A 14,803-nucleotide genomic window follows, 5' to 3' on the forward strand; every position below is an offset into this window, starting at 1 on the left:
GTGTGTTTAAAAAGTGTGAATATTTTTATTCTGAAACGTTCTCATTCTGATGCCCCTTAATGAGAGAAGTTTGCATTTAAGACTTCCAGACCTTTTAATTAGGAGATAGGGGGTTTTTTTTGTGTTTTTTTTAAGATGTCCTCTTAGATGTAATTTAAAAACAAAAAGATAGTGGCATATATCCCAACATAAGGAATCTTGATTGTGATCCAAAAATGCGTATATGAGGCATCTTCTTAAATAACTTACTGAAAATGTGGAAATCCCACATCATATGGTTTGTTTTATTAACATGATTCCAATCAGAACATTTTAAAGAGGTTAGTTTAATCAAGAAAATGCCTCTGGAATCTAAAAATAACAATTGCATTAGAGGTTGCAAGCACTGTCAAGTTTTGCTCATACAGTAGAAAACAGGGTAGAAACCACCCTCCACTCCCAACACACAAATGCTGCCATGTAGGGGGCAGAAATCCATACAACCCAAGAAACCCTTTTCACATAGAATGCCATTACAATCAGTTCTTCTCTCTCTTCCTTTCCTTTTTTGGTGCTGCTCTAAAGAACTGCAGTATTTATTTGATCTGATGGAAGACTGACATCAACCTACGCCAGCTGTCACACAAGATATATCTCAGTCATTGGTATTGAAAAGCATGTATTTGTTAAAAACAAATGTAGGAATCAAAGTGGTAAGGACACTTTGACCTTCTTTCAAATAGCCTGATGCCTAATGTGTAATAGTAAAATTAATCTTCTGCACAGTTATGTTAAGAATCAAGCTTGCTCTCTAGGAGTAAAATGCAGATTTTTCTCTTCCCCCAGTTAAAAAATATGTGAAATTCTATTGCACCTGGGTTGACCCAAAGCCTACATCCGTAACAAGTGCCACTACAACATCTAGTGACACACTTGTATTATTAAGTTACACTATCTTACATAGCACGGAGCTCTCTGCTCCTCGTTCACCAAAAGGTGAAGATGATTTTCTACATTCAATGTAGAGAATATTCAAAACTTTAGAGCAATATGTTCGTTGCTTTTGTGTTTTTGTTCTTCTAATTTTATTTATTTTTGTTGTTGTAATAGCTTTTTTTATTTCTTGCCTGCTCTTGGCAGGCAAAACCAGTTCTCCATCCAACTCCTTGGTAGCATCAACCACTCTGAATGTACTTTTTAATTACTACACAGCCATGTCGAAACACAGGGCATGGCATATTGGGTAGAAGCGTCCACGTGTTTGTCTTAGGGTCGTAGGCTTCCATATTCCCCAGCGCAGGTCCTTCGCTGCTAACAATTCCACCGGTGGCATAAATTTTTCCATCAAGAACCACAGCACTATACACAAAAAGAAAAGAAAAGTTTTGCTTAGTATCTTGTAAAACAGTTCACATTTCTTGTAGTTTTTAGTGTCCTTTTGTAACACAAGCCTAACTGGATAACTATTAAAATAGCAAGACACACTTGCAGCTTTAGAAGGCTGAACACCCCTTCCATTAATAACCTTCCCCTACCTGCGCTGCCCCTCCATCCCCCAAGTAAGCTTTTCCCACTTTAAACATACAGCAGGGAAACCGTAGAAGACATGACGCACTCAAGCCTATAGAGGGTATCAACAGCACAGCTACTGTTGCAAAGTACCAGGCCTAGATACACACATATGCACCACATACAAGTGTATAAACAAATGTAGCTGCTATTTAGAAGTTTCTGGCTCCCAGTCCTGTGCATAAAAAATGCCTCTTTTATACCACCGGTCTTTGCCAAAGCTGTAAAGGAGGAAACATCCCCTCCCCCCCCCCCAGACTACAAGCTCAATGAAAACCCTTTCTTGACTCAACCCCTTCAATGGTCAGTTACCTCTTTTGTACACTGTGGAGGTTGGGGTCATGACCACATTTCCCCCTGAGCCAAACCCTCTCCACCCCCATTTTCCTCTCTCAGACTCAGAAACACATCTTACTGCCTGTATGTGGTTGCTGGGGTGAGTGCTGTCTAGCAGACGGCATTACAGCATGCATACAAAGCCAATCAATGGCTATGAATACCGAACAACATCTGGGGGGGGGGGGGGGGGAGCTGGGTGCCCTAGTTTATAAAAAGATTAGCACGTTTTAAAACTTTGCAAATTTTAAATATATTGCAGATAAAGCAAACTGAACGAAGGAGGGTAAGGGAGAGGCTCTGTGCCAATGACTGGGCTCGCTGAACTTAACACTAAGTAGCACATTCACAGATTTCATCGCGCTCATTTTGAAGCAATAAGAACCATACAGAGCGGGCTGCAGCACAAGGAGGAAGAGTTAAAATTTAAGGATGGGACAAATGGAGACTCCTAAAAGATGCCAGCATGAAAAAACACCCAACCAAAATGCCTCTGAAGAAAGAATGTAAAGAACAAGAAGTGGCCAATGTCTTCAGTAGGAATCAGGCTCTGCGGATAAAAACAAAGCTGTACTGAAAACAGTGATGAGGGGAGGATTTAAACAAGACGAGTATGAGCTACTTACATAAGTAAGTAGGAAATAATGAAGATCTTGTCAAAATAACAGTTAATCTGAAAGGAGGTAAATGGGGATACTTGAAACATTTGATTAACGCGTATATACAGATCAGCAGGGCTGGCTGATATACAGCCCAGAGTCTTAAGGGAATTTGCTAATGAATTTACTGAACCACTGGTAATTATTTTTGAAAAGTCACATAGAAATGGGGAAGTACCAGAGGATTTGAATAAAGCAAGTGTTGTACCAATATTCAAAAAAGCAAAGACTCAGTGTGAGATTGCTAATATCTATTCTGTATAGCCTTACAATTTGCCCTCAACTGAACTCCTACAGAAAAATGATAAAAGACAAAAACACCAAAACATTTTTTCTCAAAATGATCACTCCCTATCTGACCTCTCGATCCTCATCCTCTACAGAAACCTGCACAACACCTTCAGAACACAAGCCTGGGAACTTAAATTCATAACTCCGCTTGACACCAAAAATCAGGGCTGGAGATTTATGGCTTTTTATAACCATTTGTAACCTACTAACCCTTCTTTGTCCTATAACTGCAGAGGTATTAATTGCCCCCTTCATCCTGAATGGTCTCTTGCAACATGTATTAACTCCTTATCTGTTCCACACTTGTATTTAGCTGTTGACACTACCTGTCCCAGACTTGAAGTAGTGCTCTGCGTATGCTTCTCTCTCTCTCTCACCAACAGAAGTTGGGCCAATAAAAGATACTACCTCACCCATCTACTCTGTCTAAATGAATAAATAAATAAAATAAAAGAGATAGAACGAGACTGAAACTAGGAACCTCCAACCAGACTTTATTTAGTCATATATTCCTAACACTCCCAGCCCCTCCATCCATTTGTTAGTTACACTGACTCATTACATCTTGTCTTAAGGGTCTAATCCTTACCCACAGGTGTAACTTTATGTAAGGAATAATGCCATGAAGTGCACAATTGTTTGAAGGATCAGCGTCTTGAATTGTAAACACTGCAGGGCAGGGAAGCTTGCTTAATATGCGCTTGCACAGAGCCTACCAAAATGGGGTCCCAAACTTGATTGGAACTCTGAGTACGACTGTAATACTGCTACTAATACATAATTGCTATTAGTAGCATGACAGTCCGTTATGTATAAGCACCTGGGATGGTGGAATTATGAGAACTAAACAACATGGACTTTCTAAAGAACACAAGATACAAGACACACTTAGCCGGCTACATTTGGGATAAAGACGTGTGACACAGTTCTGTACAATGGTGACCTGTGCCAAACTGAGACTTCATCTCTGCCCTAGAAAAGATTACTTTCTAAAGGCTCGAAAGGATACAATATGAACATATAAATGGCCACATTGGATCAGGCTAATGGGCCACCTAGCCCAGTGGCCTGTCTCTGCTCCTTGGAGTTTAGGGACAGCTGGAGTCTGGTGTTGCATCCCTGACCATTTTGTCACCTAGTCCTCGATGGACCGAGCCTCCATGAATTGATCTAATTCTTTCTTGAACCCATTTATACTTTTAGTCTTCACAGAATCCCATGGCAACAGGTTCCACAGGCTGACTGTGTGTTGTGTGAAGAAATACTTCCTTTTGTTTGTTTTGAACCTGTTGCCTATTCATTTCACCAGGTGACCCCCTAGTTCCTTTGTATTTGAAAGGGTAAATAACACGTCCCTATTCACAAGACAGTCTGGCACAACAGTTTACCGGGGTCACTCTGTTACAATAGGTACAGAATACTGACCGGAGTAAGGGTACAGAAGGCATGTGAAAACAGTAGTTTCAGCATGTTTTTGCAAAAAAAAGGAAAAAAAAAAAAGGGGGAATTGGCTATATATGTACTGGGCTACTAGTCCAGCTGTGCAAACGGACACAGAAGAAGACAGCGGTTTCAGGGACTGGCACTAGATGCTGTGGTATCTGTATTCTTCTGTTAAAGCCCTTGCTAGGGTAATCTTACAACACTTTACTTGAAAAAATTAATTCAAATTGGTTTGGCTAGGAGCACTGCCACATGGGTTAAAAAAAAACTGATAGAAGAATCATCAATAAGGGGTAATTATAAGAGGCACTATTTGACGCAGAGGGAGATGCTTTGGTCTGGTTTTATTTAACATCATCATTAATGATTTGGAAACCTATGTAAGCAGCCCACTAAATTAAAGTTGCAAATTACTGGGAGGTGTTACCACCAGCAGGGAGGACAGACAAAATAATAGGAACACGGGGACCTTGAAAGGTTAGCAGTATGCATAGGCAATAAAAGGGGATCCAACTGAAAACATGTAAGTAAATACATCTGGGGAAAATACCTATATAGCTTACACATCAAATTTCCAAAAGCATCTCAGGGTTAGCTCCACCAAGGAGATTCAGGCTCAGTGTTGCAAAGCCTGACTTTAGGTCCAGTAGACCCCACACTCCCAAGTTAGGTGTCCAAGCTCCCTATAAAATGCCTGTGGAGAGTTGGGTGCCTAAGAACGGGATACACAAAAGCCCACAGACTGAGTGGTGAGCCATCTACGCTAGCTAGTAGGAAATGCCAATCAGAGGGGCAACCCGTTGTATACAGCTCCACCCCTTATGTGTGCGCTTAAAACCCACCACTCAGCCAGAGTGAGGCAGGCCCCTAAGGCCAGGTCTATACTCGAAAGTTACGTTGACCCAGCTACGTTGCTCAGGGGTGTGAAAAATCCACACCCCTGAGCGATGTTGTTAAGCCGAGCTAACCCCCAATGTAGACAGTGCTAGGTCAGTGGAAGAATTCTTCTGTTGACTAGCTTCCGCCTCTTGGGGCGGTGGATTAACTAGGCCGATGGGAGAAACCCCTCCCTTCAATGTAGTGAGTATCTACATGAAAACATTACAGCAGCCCAGCAGATGTGCTTCTGTAGCATTTCAAGTGTAGACAAACCCTTAGTCTGGGCTGGATTGAGACATCTGTCTCTGCTCGGGATTCACAGCCCCAACCATGCTCCTGGAGTCAGGCAACTAAGCCGGGTCAGCCTTTTCTCAAGCAGAAGATGGCAGTGTGCTGCCTAAGTTTCTGCCAGATGGCACGTGCAAAGTCACCATAAGGCATGAAATCACTGAGCTGCTCAGTGCCTAACTCACACTTAAGCCCTGCTGTTCCCCTGCTGCGCTTGCCTAAGGGGCCTGATTTGGTAGGTGTGCAGGGTACACATGTAACCTGCACAAGAAAAGGAGGCAACGGTGGTGGTTATGCCCAATAGCCTGGTGGTTAGAGCACTCACCTGGGATGTGGGCAACCCAAGTTCAAATCCCTGCTCTGCCTGATTTGGAGCAGGGATGTGAACCCAGGTCCTTTCACCAACCCAGATAATTGCCCCAATCACTGGGTATAAGGATAGGCAGCACCACCGAGTCCTCCTCTGTCTGAATGAGGCTCCATACACAAGGTAGGTGCGAGCTAGGTATCAAACAGCTAGGCAGGGTCAGGCTTGAGGCATGTTTATGCATGCTCACCAGCAAAAACTGGGGGCACCTAGGGGCCTCTACGCGCTGACAGGGTTGGTGGAAGCTGAGCAGGTGTTCTCAGCATGCTAGTGGTGCCTAAATGTTGGATTTAGGGCTAGATTAACAAGGGGACTTTAGGCAGTTGAGCATCTAAGTGTAGTCCAAAACTTTAAGGCAGGTGAACGGAAAGTGGTATGTTCATTACTCCCTCTTCCTAAGGGCAACAATATTGCTCTTCTCCTCCCTGCCCCTCAGTTGTAAAAACAAAATTAACCGAGGCTAATGTATGAAGAAAGGAATAATCACAATAATTAGGATGCAAGCTTGTTGTTCGGTGCCATTAACACTAAGTGATTACACGCTGTCAGAACCTGAAGAGAAAGACAGCTGCAAGCAGAAGAACTTTGCCGTGGAAGCAACAAGCCCCTATGCCTGCTCTCGGGGGCAGCAGCTGTAGCGAGCGGAGCGTACAGCCCAGGTCAAGAACAGCTGAGCTTGGAGGAGTCACTGTAATGCCAAATGGCTGAGAGTAATTTTTTCATAACCGAGGTATTTTTTCCATCTTCAAGTGAAATACTTTCCACAACTCCTGCTTGGAAATCAGACAGGGTGGTGGATGGCTATGCGCTAGACTGGTTCCAATCTCTCCTCTCCGTTCCTGAGGCAAGTGGGTTTATTTTCTTTCATTTAAAACTGCCCATAAGAACATACAAGAACAATCAGCCATACTGGGTCAGACCAATGGGCCAAAGGGGATGTCTACAATGCAATTAAACCCCCGCGGCTGGCCCATGCCAGCTGCCTCAGGCTCTCAGGGATCAAGCTGTACAGTTGCCATGTAGATATTTGGGCTCGGGCTGGAGTCCGAATGTCTACTCCACAATTTTGCAGCCCCACAGCCGAGCCCCGGGAGCCCAAATCGGCTGACATGGGCCAACCACGGATGTTTAAGTGCAATGTGGAGATACCCTATGTGTACAGCAGGGGTGGGCAAACTTTTTGGCCTGGGGGGCCACATCTGGGTGGGGAAATTGCATGCAGGGCCACGAATGTAGGGCTGGGGCAGGGAATTGGGGTGCGGGAGGGAGTGCGGAATGCAAGAGGGGGCTCAGGGCAGGGGGTTGGGGTACAGGGAGGGGTATGGAGTGCGGCGGGGGCTCAAGGGGTTAGGGGCCTCAGGGCAGGGGGCTGGGGTGTGGGCTGCAGGAGGGGTTCGGGTGCAGGCTCCAGCCCAGTGCCGCTTACCTGGAGCTACTCTGGATGGCAGCGGCATGCACTGGGGCCAGGGCAGGCTGCCTGCATGCCTGCCCTGGCCTCACGCCGCTCCCGGAAGTGGCCGGCACCACATCCCTGCAGCACCTAGGGAAGGGGGGGGGCAGAGGGCTCCACGAGCTGCCCTCACCTGCGGGTACTTCCCCCAAAGCTTCCATTGGCTGCAGTTCCCCGTTCTTGGCCAATGGAAGCTGTGGGGGGCGGTGCCTGCAGGCGAGGGCAGCGCGTGGAGCGCTCTGCCCCCCCCAGGGGCCGCAGTGATGTAGTGCTTCTGGGAGCGGCCCGGGGCCCATGACGCCACGGGGGTGGTAATCCCGTGGGCCGGATCCAAACCCCTGATGGGCCGGATCCGGCCTGTGGGCCGTAGTTTGTCCCCCACCGTGTACAGGGTTCAGGAGGCACCTAGTTGTGCTAGTGATTCTCAACTGTGAACACTCTTCGGAGTTAGGCACCTAATGTGTTTTTTGCAAGAAGCCAGAGGACATTCCCTCATAATCTTTACTCCGGGGGTTAAGGGGCTCAGTTAACCTCCCAGTTAAAGTCTCCCCACACCAGATACGGAGAAGGGGGTTGAGCAACAATCTACCATTTCGCAGGTGAGTGCCCTAAATATTGAGCTATGGGACATTTTGATCTGTGGCTCCCTCCGTCTCTCCTGTTGAAGCTGTGCCATCGTGGAGCAGGGAGACTGGCCCTTGGATGAGTGCTCTAGTCTCCAGGCTCCAGCGTCAGTCTCACTCTGAATATTTATCCACTGGGGAACAGCCTCAATAGGAGCGACTGAGGGACCTCCACATCAGAAGATCCACTGTGTTAGGGCATGTACCTGAGAGGTGACAGATCGCTGTTCAAATTACTTCTCTGGCAGAGGGGGAACTTGAACTAGGTGGTCTCCCACATCCCAGGTGAGTACCCAAACCTTTGGGCTAGAAGTTAGGAGGGAACTCTTCCCCCACAGCTGTTTTGTTAGGCAGCCTCTGAGCACACCAACCGGATCAGGCCCTGCAGGTGAATTGGGCTGCTAAATGCCTGTATTCCCTTGGCTTGTGAATCGCTCTGGGGCTTAGGTGGCAGATAGGCATCTGGACGCTAGAGGAAGGCAGCAACGCACACACCCAGAGGCAGAAACTTAGGTACCCAAAGAACTGGGTAACTGCAAGAACTTAGGTACCAAGTAAGTTTACGCATCTACAGAGTTTGGCAGTTCTGTGAAATCACAGCGAAGCCTAACCCTGGGACTTGGGCGCCAAAGTACTTCTGTAAACCTAGACCTTAGCCTTTCTTTTACTCTTTACTCACCCGTAGGACAAGAGAAATACGTAACTACTTTTCATCAGAGGCTCTTAGAGCACTTTACAGAAGTACTATGTACAAGTGATGCATTAGGACTCCATCCCTGGTTTTTAAATAAGTGTGTGAATTTGTGTGCACTGCATGAGCCATCTTGGTTTTTTGCTCTACTGCTTTTGTGAACAATTGTCTGATTCCACCCACAATAATTCTCATTTCTTTGAGATCACGTGCTTATGTTACAGCCAATGATCATTAAGAAAAGATAGGAAGTATATAATGTTTAGGACAGGAAATGAATAGCTTATCCAAGTGCAGCCTCAGAGAGGTGGAACTTAGGATCTGATTCAAGAAAGTACTTAACGGTGCGCTTAAGTCTTTCTCTATTCAGAAAAGCAGGTATCAAGCAGCTTGGGTGCTTTCCATAATCAGGGCCCTCGTTTGGCAGAATATCAATTGCCTAAATTGAAATTTGGCTATGACATTGGTTTTTAACATCCACATTCTCACAAAGACATCTAGGGGCCTTTCACATCTCATCCAAAAAAGACCAACCCCAGCAGCACCGTTGCTTCGTGATGAAGCACGGTGTCAGTACTAACTCAAAGAGGGAAGAATCCTACCTCCTGAATCATCAGCATTACTGTCCACAGCAGCTAGGTCTGGTGTTCCTTAGAGATCTCCCATTCAAGAACTCACCTGGCCCAACCTTTCTTAGCTTGTGAGGGTTACACAAGACAGCAGCACAAGATGGTATGGCTACAGGCTACTATAAATTGTGAGACTTATAAAATTCCCTATACAAACTGGCCAAAAAACATTCATTCTTGGCTGGACATTCACAACATTTGGAAAAAAAACTTTCTAGTTGTTTCTGAGGTTATAAAAAGACATTTTTAAATGGCTGAATTGGTTTGTCCTTGTGCATCATATTCTGGTTAACTGAACATTTCAAAACTGTTTTTAGTACGTGGAGATACTGAGAATGGGCACAGATCCACACACACTAATTTAATTGGAACAGATCCAAAAAGACAATTAAAGACTAGCAGGTAAATATACATAGAATTTCTTTTAAAAAAAAACCTTCCTCTTTCAAGTATTTACAAGTAAGAAATTAATCCACAAATAATTAGGTTTTGGGAAAATCTGACTAAAAAGAGCAACAGAAGGATGCTCACAAAGTGGGCTAATACTTGGATGGGGCACCTCCAAGGAACACCCACTTGGAGGTGACAGTTTAATGGATGCTAATCTCCACAAGGCTCTCTCTGAATTTTGTAACTTTGCTAACTGTGCTAATTTGGTAACTCTGCCCATGTTTACAGAAAGTTTTGAAGCCAAGACGCTATGTTTTAGAAGGCTCAAGATTCAATGCCCAAGTTTTCCATAGGTTTTGTTAGGTGTCCCTGTGCTGCCGCAGATGTTATCTTTCAAATTAGATAGAAAATCAAGGTCCAGACCACTCATGGTCATTAAAGATGTGCTGGAACTTTTTGTAGTTGCATTATTAGTGCTGGTGCCCTGGCCATATTCTAATTATATTCTATCTAACTATATTTCCCCAGTGCTTTCAGTTGGATAGTGTTCCTAAACTGTTGTGTAGTGTTCCTGTGTGCTGCTGAACAGCTGCCACACTTCAACCCAGAGGTGGCTGCATTTTAGTAGTAGCCAAGGCAGTCTCTGTGCATCATTTGTATATCAGTTATGCTTTAATGCACAGTGAGATCCTTCAGGGCATAAACTGCTATATAAATGAAAGATGATTATTATTAGTCTGTTGCTGTGATTTTAATCAGCTGTCCATTGTCTCAAGTCCCAACCACACATTTCCTTCCAGATCTGCTAGAAGACCTAGGTTTTCCCTCTCTACCACTTTTCTCCCAGCTGTAGAAAAACTGACACTGCATGCTGAAAGGCCAGCTTTCAAATTTGTGGGCTTGAGAAGAGGCAACTATTAAGAAACCATACTCCATAACCACAGCCACCTGGGAATTTCTCTCCAAACAAGCTGTACTCTAACCCATTTCAGTGTCTGAAGTTGATCCTAACTTTGTAACAGGAAATGAATCGGCTGGAGACAAGTTAGCAGGCCCACTAGTTAAGAAGTGAAGTTATGCTTCACTGACCAAGAACCAGAATTTATTTAAAAGGTGAAGAAGGAAAAAAAACCCCCAACCCCACCATGTTTGTGTTGTACTGTTCAGCCTGAATCTACGTTTTATTAAGGGTTCCCATTCGGCAGAGCCATATAACAAATCTTACTGGCTAAGAGTTGGAGAAGGAGCCGAAACTGCTTTTCTGTGTCTGTTGGGAATTGCTGGTACTAAATTAGCTTCTCTGGAATCATTGCTGGCCCCACCGTGCTGCTGCAGTTACCCTGTGGAGAATCTCTGTAACACAGCTCTATTTGCATGCAGCCTGAATTCTAAGTAAGCAGGAAAATGGAATTTTTAATCAGACACAGAAACACATTCTGTATTCTTTTTGCTTGGAGAAAAATAAACCCTTGAAGAATGAACTGGAAAGGGAGGATAGCTGTCTGCAAAGGGAGGACTTCTGAGCTATATGGAGCAGGGGAGGCTTTTTTCTCCCACTCTTTTGCAGTGTGGAGGGAGGTGACCATCAGGACGGTGCAAAGAGCGATAACCACAGCTCCCAGCCCGTGTCTGCTGCTGTCATCTGTGACTGCAGCAGAACATGTGGTTGGGGGCCTCCAAACATCCAGCAGTACAAATACAGGCTGAAAATGAGACCATGATCATGTTGCTAAACACATATTTTCATGCTGTTTGGGAAACTCTAAAGATTCAGTTCACCCTAAACACACAATAGGAGATTTTCTATAGGCACAAAGGCCACTTATGTGTCTAACTCCCATTGACTTTCAAAGCAAGCTTGGTATATAACTACCCTTTGTGCCATTCAAATCTTGCCTCAGGTCAATACCAAAAGTCTCATTGTCTACAATGGGATTACGTTTTGTCCCAAAGGCATCCTGAAATTGATATTTCTTTTGCTCATGATTTGGGGATCTGAACAATTTATTTTAAATTGTCATTAAAAAAGAGATTTAAATTGACCTTTACATTTTTTGACAAGTCACCCCTCCCATGCTATACGCAATCACACTAGCTAGTTATTAAAGTGATAAAAACCTTCTGGTTAAAATATAAAAATGAGGTGCACAAACTTTTCCCAGCAAACCAGGCTTTGTATGATCCTGATTGAGGGAGGATCACATTAACATGTGGTTAATTTTTATGTTGTTAAATAACATCTGCATTTATTTATTTATTTAAATCCTAGATAATGAGGCAACTCATGTAAACTGCATCACACCCTTTAGTTCTGGTTTACAATCTTTAGAGAAAAATATCATTAACTACTGTCTGAACACAGCGGGGTTCTCCTCAATTCAATTTCACTCTTGTTAATACAGAGGAACAATGAAAATCTGTAATTAGCACAGAAGCAGCAGGAACCCAGTGGCATTGGCTGGAAGTTGGTGTGTGATTTTTTAATCTGTTTGCTGCAGGACAAAATTCAGCTCAGCAGTCAAAAAGATGGCACTCTCTTAAATACAAAAAATGTGGAACTGACATTTGAAACGGCTCTTTGGATTTTAAGGTGTTTTCTGTCCTTATTTTGAAACCAAAAATAAAATACAAGAGGAGTTTTAAAAAATATAAACGTTTAGGCATGTGTTAGCAGTGATGCAGTGTGGCTCCATGGCTAAGGAGCTGCCTTGGTGGTCAGGAGAGATGGCTTCTATGGCTAAGATTTTGTCATGGTTATTTTGAGTAGAAGTCATGGACAGGTCATGGGCAATAAACAAAAATTCACGGACGCTGGGACCTGTCTGTGACTTTTACTGCTGCAGCTCCATGGTTTTCCTTGCTACCATGGTGGCTGGGAGCTGCAGGGTTCTCTCTCCTCCCTCCCGGCCAGGCTGTCCCTGGAACCCTGAGGAGGGCCCCCTGAGGAGGCTGTCACCTGTTGCTGAAAACCTGCAGGGAGACCCTGAGGGGGGCTGTCGCCTGTCACTGGAACCCTGCCAGGGCCCCGCTGGCTGCCAGCTCCAGTCCCGCAGCCCCCGAGACTGAAGCAGAAAATGTCAGGGAGGTCTCTGGAAAACAGGGATTGAACTCCCTGACAAAAACGTAGCCTTACCCATGTGAACTGAGTATTATCATCCTCATTTTACAGACCGGTAAACTGATACACAGAGCATTTGTATGGCTTGCCCTGAGGTCATGCAGCCTGTCAGTGATTAGAACCCAAGAGTTCTGCCTCTCCCAGTCTCACATTGCAAATCATGGTACTTAAATATTAAGGGACAAATATTCAGTATGATGCACAAGGGCATTAAAATACATCCCTAAATATGCATAATGAAGATGAATAAAAACATATTGTATACATCTCCCATCCCCCTACCACTCTCACTATTATTATTATATAGTCATTTCCCCCCCCCCCCCAGTAGAAAATACTGAGGCACTGGTAATTCAATCTTAATGGTTTTTCTCACCTGCAGAACTGCCTGGAGTGGTTCATGTTGGGACCTGCTTTAATATTGCCTTTCTCTGGGTCATAGATGGTGGTTGCTCTTGCGTAAGCTCCTCCAAGAATAAAGATGAACCCATTGAGAGTGACTGCAGGAGCATATTTGTTATCTGTCAATGGAAAGCAATACTGAGATCAGTTTCTAGGCTCAGTTTGGAGTTGTTTTTGTTTATACATTCCCTTTATTTAGAGATAAGTCACGTTTCTCTAAACCTCCAAGGCTAGGGAAAGAAAAATGAGGAAGTCTTTTTTGTTTTTATTCGTTTCTCCTAAACTTCTCAAAGGCACTTTTAAAGTTCATCAGTCCTTCATTCCCCAGTAAGCCCCTCCTCCCCCCCTTTAAACTGGTACAGTTACAATTATCCTCTCCAAACCCTAATTGAGCCACAGTGAAAGCTCTGTTCTTGTATCTGAAATTAATGTGTCAACTTGTTGCAGAGTTTTGAATTGCTGCAAATCTTAACTCACTTTCCATTTCTGAGCAGTGGCTCAGTACAGATGAATCCTAGAGCAAAGAATCCCACTTCTTAATAGTATTAAAAAATAGATTATCTTTTGTATTCCTTTGTTGCTTGTGGGTGGGTCCCAACACATCTAAGCATATTTTCTGGGGCCTAACATTTCTCCCTTAATCTTTCCTACAAACATAACCTAGAGCACGATCTGCAGCTGCCACTGACTTCAATTGGAGTTGTGAGTGCTCAGCATTTCTGACATGTTAGGCCCCCAAATGTCCTAAACTGATTTCTGTTGAAGTTTCCAGGGAATGCTTTAACACTGAGGAGTTACCTGCAGAGTTATCAGACGATACTTGGTAAAGTTAACCATATCATTATTTTAATAAATAATATCTGAAATGTAGCTAGCAGACTTATTCCATATATTCCTATTATAACACATTATATGCTTATACATTGGGAAACTTTAACAATGCTGGTTGATATTTCCCCTGCCTGGTGTTTGTCTCAGGCTATTTTATTTAACATTTCCGTTAAAATGGGTCCAGCAGTTTCCAAGAACGAGATTGTTGTTCTGCACATATTAAAAAACTTCTCAAATCTTGAGTTGAGAAGTTCTAGCAGCTCCATGCTTTGGAGCAGGGACTTGTAATTTGGCAGAGTGGCAGTCTTTGTGTCAGGGACAATCCTTTTGTTGTTCCAGTGAAAAGGTGCCCAAATTTGGCCAAGTTATAAGCCTCTGAAAAATCTCAGTTTGCACATGCTCAGTAGAATTTGGCAGCTAGTCTCTGAAGATTCATTCTGCACTAGGCGAGAGGGAGAGGCTGGGGGGCGGGGCCAGCGGCATATTATTGCCTAGACCGACAAGGCCTAGGCCTAGGGCGGCAAATTTGCAGGGGCGGCAAATTTATAATAGCAGCATTTTTGTAATCTACCACGACTCTACCAATCATAGTGCGTACTGAAATCACCAGTGATGGCACAACACCATCTAGTAAACATACTCACGAGAATCCTAAACCTTAACAATATGACCGGAAGGAAGAAATTAAGCGGTTCTCAGTTTTGGATCCATGCGCAGTCCCGCGCTATAAGCGAAATCGTGCTATACAGACGCGTGTTCAAACGAGGGTCCGCTGTACTTGTAATTTTATTTATAATGAAACTTGTAAATGTTCAATTATTTTAATGATATTTAGATTCATTTTAGTTCAAACAAATT

General features: G+C 43.9%; 1 protein-coding gene across 2 annotated transcripts in view; it reads right to left on the bottom strand.

Annotated features, from left to right (window-relative positions):
* Positions 1 to 1,062: 1,062 nt before the first annotated feature.
* The window catches only part of KLHL29 (kelch like family member 29), a 540,917-nt gene continuing 527,176 nt past the window's right edge, over positions 1,063 to 14,803 (bottom strand). For both annotated transcript variants that reach the window (XM_005297329.5, XM_005297327.5), the window contains 2 exons: positions 13,089 to 13,233; positions 1,063 to 1,338 (listed from right to left, as the gene is read on the bottom strand). In XM_005297329.5, coding sequence (XP_005297386.1) covers positions 1,155 to 1,338; positions 13,089 to 13,233 — 329 coding nt within the window. In that variant the 3' untranslated portion in view covers positions 1,063 to 1,154. The remainder of the gene's footprint in view (positions 1,339 to 13,088; positions 13,234 to 14,803) is intronic.

Source organism: Chrysemys picta, chromosome 3, assembly GCF_011386835.1.
Source record: "Chrysemys picta bellii isolate R12L10 chromosome 3, ASM1138683v2, whole genome shotgun sequence".
Taxonomy (NCBI): domain Eukaryota; kingdom Metazoa; phylum Chordata; order Testudines; family Emydidae; genus Chrysemys; species Chrysemys picta.